This window comes from Priapulus caudatus, unplaced genomic scaffold, assembly GCF_000485595.1.
Source record: "Priapulus caudatus unplaced genomic scaffold, Priapulus_caudatus-5.0.1 Scaffold410, whole genome shotgun sequence".
NCBI classification, from domain to species: Eukaryota; Metazoa; Priapulida; class Priapulimorpha; order Priapulimorphida; family Priapulidae; genus Priapulus; species Priapulus caudatus.
Window position 1 is genome coordinate 193,844 of NW_014577471.1, and position 5,827 is coordinate 199,670.

General features: G+C 45.5%; 1 protein-coding gene across 2 annotated transcripts in view; it reads right to left on the bottom strand.

Annotated features, from left to right (window-relative positions):
- The window catches only part of LOC106810098, a 32,241-nt gene that overhangs the window by 224 nt on the left and 26,190 nt on the right, over positions 1 to 5,827 (bottom strand). The window contains exons 2-3 of one of the 2 annotated variants that reach the window (XM_014813371.1): positions 4,583 to 4,824; positions 1 to 229 (exon numbers count right to left, since the gene is read on the bottom strand). The exon at positions 1 to 229 is cut by the window's left edge and continues 224 nt beyond it. In XM_014813371.1, coding sequence (XP_014668857.1) covers positions 1 to 229; positions 4,583 to 4,649 — 296 coding nt within the window. In that variant the 5' untranslated portion in view covers positions 4,650 to 4,824. Of the gene's footprint in view, positions 230 to 4,582; positions 4,925 to 5,827 lie in introns of those variants that run through there. The other variant, XM_014813370.1, reaches the window with a different exon arrangement.

The following is a 5,827-nucleotide window of genomic DNA, read 5'->3' on the forward strand; positions in this document are numbered from 1 at the left end:
CGTTTCACAGCTGCTCCTCCGAAGTCTCTACCCTGGGATCCCCACCGGTAGGAGCGTCGCAGTCGCTCGTACGGTTCCGCTCCCGTCAAGGTCGATTCAAAGACGAGGTTCTCCGCCCGCCTCGTCGCCGGGTCGTCTGCGCGTATGACGTCATCGTAGAGTAGGTCCGGGACTGCTGGTCTTTGTTGCCTGGCGAGAGATGCGGTGCCGTGTAGACTCGCCGAATGAGCTGCAAATAACGAGGGGTCGGACCGTGAGAACACAAGAGCAGCACTGCTGCGAAGAGCAAAACTTACCGAGAACCTATAAGAGCATAGAGATCCCATCAAGAGCTAATAATACCTAATAATATTACCAAGAGTAAGATAATATAAAATATAAGAATAAGATATATAATATAATATTAGATTATATAAGATTAATATCATATAACATATATTACCAAGAGTAAGATAAATGGGTTATTATTAACTTTTGATATTGCCTATATTATGGTACCTGTATTATTATCTCTTGATCCTATTATACACATTATACACCTACACTGTGTTATACATAGTGAATAATAGAATCTCTGTATGTATATGAGTAGATGGCACGTGAGTTGATACGTGAGAACATGTGAACAGCACTGTAATTCGCAGCAGTGACAGCCCGACCAGGCGCTATACGACTATTCAACGGCAGGTAGTGAGAAGCAAGAAGGTAACTTGTAGCTACAGTGACACGTAAGATATCGTAAGAGAAGCGTTAGGGGAAACAACTCACATAAGACTAGTAGTGTGTGTGTGTGCGTGCGTGCGCGCGCGTGCGTCTCTTTCTCTCTCTCTCTCTATCGCCTTTCTCTCTCCACTTTCTGAGCGTGCGTGCGCGTTTGTAATTTGCGCTCGGGCTCCGACCTCTCATTTCGAGCCAACGTGATATGTGATTTCAGGAAGGATGGAGACACAGGCAGCGCAAACACGCTACGAGATGAGCTTAATTCATCAACACGCCAAACACGGTGGCGGTTCGATTCTATCAAGAGCTTATAAATCACGAGCTAATAAATACGGGTATTTATTATCTCTTGATTCTATTTCTAACGAGGGAAGCAGCAACAGCCACACAGTAATTAATACAGTAATTAATACAGTAATTAATACAGTAGTTAATACAGTAATTGACATTATTATCGTCGTCGTCGTGTCGCCGCCATCATCAACATGATCATCATCATCTTTATCATCGTCATCATCATCATCATCATCATCTTTATCATCGTCATCGTCATCAATATCGTCGCCATCTGCATCATCATCGTCGTCGTCGTCGTCGCCATCATTATCGTCGTCGTCGTCATCGTCGTCATGATCGGTCAAGCAAGGCGCCGCAGTAATACCAACAGGAACAAGGCGCGTCGGTGTCCGCGAGTTATTCTCCATTGTACAAATAGTCTAAGCAAACATAATATTCTCTACACGTCTCCTCCGCTCACAAATACCGGAGCGCGGAATTCTCACCTGTGTGGTCGATGCCTACGTGCGTACCTGCACGAGTACTGCGTGCGTGCGTGCGTGTGTGTGTGCGTGCGTGCGTGCGTGCGTGCGTCCATGGATCAGTGAGTTGGTGTATATGTATGCGCGTATGCGGCTGCGTGCATGCATACGTGCGTGGGAGAAAGTGTTCGTTCGTGCGTGCGTGCGTGCGTGGGTAATAATGTACCTGCATGTGTGCGTGTGCGTGCATACACGTGCGTGCGCGCATGTACCTGCGTTTATACATACATGCGTGCGTGTATGTACCTGCGTGTATGTGCGCGTACGTGTGCTGGTGTCAATACCCTATGATTAATGACAAATTTGTCAATTACTATTTTATTTCCATGATCATTATTGTCATTTATTTTAACACATATTTGTCATTATTCACACCTGCCTATGTAGAGACACTTACGGCCCGTGTGTTCAGTCGTGTCTGTGCGTGCGGCAGCACTGCATGTATGGGTTAAACTAACAGCATCACTGCCGGGTAGGGGGGGGGAGATGGCCCGAGACATATTGCACGTCATCAATAACATCTGTTATCTTCGTGGCAGACGCTAACCAAGTTTGTTGCCTCTCTTGTTGCCGATAGCTTCGCGCGTAATTTGTAGCGTTTCCGCTTCCGGCGAAACACGCTAGCGTCGCTAGAGTCGACGCGACGTGAAATTTCCGACACTTGGTAAAACGCTTCCGGCGAATGAACGAGCGGCGCCTAGCGCCGGTTCAAACGCAGGTCGCGTCAGCGTGTTACGTGACCCTTCATCGCCGGGGTGGGGGCTGCTGCCGTGGCGGCCACTCCCAGGAAAAACAAGTGGGCATCTATGCCCTTCCCTATTATAGACGTAATTCTACGCACGGATATTTTTATATAAATTCCTAGCCTTTTTTCAAGATACAAAGGCGGGATTTGGTACGATCTTTTACCCTCGATGAGCAAGATACAAGATTTTTTTCGTCAAAATTATTTTTCATAAAAACGTATTTGTAATTTAGGTAGACATGAGTGGGCCAACTGTACGAATATTTAGTACGTTCATAGCCATTCAAATTAAGAAAGGCACGTTTTTCCTAAAAATATTCTTGTCGAAAAACTCCGTTTATCATACTAGTCGATAATCAATATAGATTTTGATACAAGTTCTCAACAAAATAACTAATGTTACAGTATGTGTTTTTTTTCGAAAAATTACTATAAAATTTGGAATAATTGGAATAATTTTAATGTATACTCTTACTACTTATTTTTGAAAAAATTACATGAAATTATTTTGTCATATTCGTCATTAAGTAAGAAACATTTCTACATATAACAAGTTCATTCAGCTCGAATAATCGTTGCGATATCCTTATTTAATATATTAGCAAAAGGTAAATTTTAATTTCAGGATCTACGAAACTATACAGCTACGCGGCTTATACCGAGGCAACCCAGATGCTGGTGCTGAAGCCATTCACACTACACAGACACAGCAGTTATCAGGGCCCTTGTAGAGCCTGTCGAGCATGTATAGGACTGGAGAAGGAAGATGAGGGAGAAGTAGATGAGTCGGAGGCGGTAGAGGAAAGAAAGGTTGTCGAGACGTTAAAAAATAAAGCGGGAAAAAGTATAGGAAATGAAGTAATTGGAGAAGGCAGCGAGGTAGACAGCGTTGAGGCGGAAAAGGGAAAAGGAGGGGGAGCCTGCCATACAGAACTAGGAGTAAAGTAGCAGGGAGTGAATAAGAATGTAGAGAGGGAATGGTTGATGAGGAAAAGGCTGGAGAAGATGGATGATAGAGATAGAGATAGATATAGATAGAGATAGAGATAGATATAGATATAGATAGATATAGATATAGATAGATATAGATAGCGATAGATGGTGGAGTAGAGATGGGGCAGGGTAGAATAGAGAATGGGTAGAAGATCGATAAAGTAGAGAAGGGAGAAACGTGTTCAATAACGCTAGATAGCACACATTTTACGCGTGGTATAAATAGACTATAATTCCTAAAGGTTGTGATACCAATGTCTTGCTAGTGAGCAGACATCGTCATAGAAGTAAATGTCCACATACGCACACACATACGCACACACACACACACACACACACACACACACACACACACACACACCACACACACAACACACACACCACACACATACACACACACACACACACACCACCACACACACCACACACACGCACATACACACACACACACACACACACCACACACACCACACACCACACACGCCACACAACACGACACCACGCACGCACCACACACCCACACCACACCACGCACGCACGCACGCACGACGCAACACACACACCGTGATATATATATATATATATATATATATATATAGATTATGCATATGGTGGGCATGCACAGGGAATGCGAGATGCGGGTGCGAGTGTACATGTAAGCGTATGTATACGGGTGGTGGGGGTGCAACGGTAACATAATTGCATACGTATATATGTATCAATAGCTAAGAATACCTAGAGTGAAGCCTACTGAAAAATCGGGAAAATAGTGCTATTTCACGACATGATTATTCTACTTTGCCTGCAAGTCTAGAATAATTTTATGGTATTGCATTAAGCAGAATTCTTTGCTCTCTAAAACAAGACCAACCGCTTATCAATACGAAACTCCTAGGCTGAGATATTGGCTCGTAAACGTTCCCTTTCACAGGCCTCACGGCGCCTCGAATCCACATCAGTCAGGCCGATAGCCAAAATGCTTAGGGGCGAGAAGGATGCTGACTGATGTGGATTCGAGGCGCCGTGAGGCCTGTGGGAGGGGAAGTTTACGAGCCAATATCTCAGCCTAGGAGTATCGTATTAACAAGCGGTTGGTCTTGTTTTAGAGAGAAAAAAACTCTGCTTAATGCAATATCACAAAATTATTCTAGACTTGCAGGCAAAGTAGAATAATTATGTCGTGAAATAGCACTATTTTCCCGTTTTTCCGTTGTACACTCTAGGTATTATTAGCTCTTGATATGTATGCATATATAGTTTCAGGTGCGAACGGTTTGACAGGTAATCGCGGTGGTTGCTATCTTACCTGCGTGGATGAGTAGGATGAGTAGAGCACCTGTGCCGATCATGAGATTCATCAAAGACTGCCGCATTGTTGCTGTCCGTATCTATTGTCTGTTCCGCACCAATTGTTCGTCTGCCCGTGGCTAGTTACTCTCCTTTCTCCTTCTTCTTCTTCCTCTTCCTCTTCTTCTTCTTCTTCTTCTCCTTCTTCTTCACAGCAGTGTACGACACAGCGTGCGCACGCGGGGTTTTTGTTATTCGTCTCTGACCGACAACAGTCAAGCGGACAATAAAAGGTTCTGTGTTGCGCTAACCTTCTGATGAGTGGCTGTGTTGGGGCGATAGGCGCACGATGACTACTGGCTTCACGTGTGTGGCTGGTGGGTCTCGTCTGGCTGCTCGGCCTAGGCTAGTCTGCTCTGTTTTATATGTGTGCTGCGCATGCGCACGTTGATGATCTCGGAGGAGGCGAAGAACGATTGGTGTCCTTCCGCGGCGGAGGAGCGCGAGAGAAGTCGCACGTGCACCCGTCAAGCACACGCACGACTGCACGCACGCACGCGGACCTCCCACACACACGCACACACGCACGTACACACGCACATCACCCACACACGCACGCACACACGCACACGCGTTGGGTCGAAGAAACCAAATTAGTCTTACGTTAGTCATTACATTAACCGCCCCCCCTTCCCCACTCGTAAACCGCGTTGACAGAAAACATCGCAAAGTTTTCTAATAAGCTCGAGCTTGAGAATGCTGTACTCTGTCAAACGCCCCTCCGTAACAATTAACATTTAGTCGTAAGTGTTTATCTTAGCATGTAACATTAGCATTAACTTTAAACGATGTTCTGTACCACCCACGGCCCCCATGCATTGATACAAAATTCTTCAGCTGTAATCTGGCGGCGGATATACGTGACAGTGCGACGGCGGGTTATTAACAGACATAAAAAGGCGCGTGAGAACAAGTATAAGATGTCACCGATGTGTAAACAAGTAATAGACGCTTCCGAGCATTTTTCTCTCAGAGATCCTTAAGAAAGTAATCAATAAAGGCTCAGAACAGCAGGAAATGCAACGCATATGCTCACCTACGCTCATTATGCTGCGTCTCGCTCCCTCATCGCCACACAAACAAACCCACCCACCACACAACACACGCACGCACGCACCCGCACGCACGCACGGACCACACACATGCACACACACACACACTACCATGGTGGCACACGACGCACATACGGCCCCGGCTGCGCAAT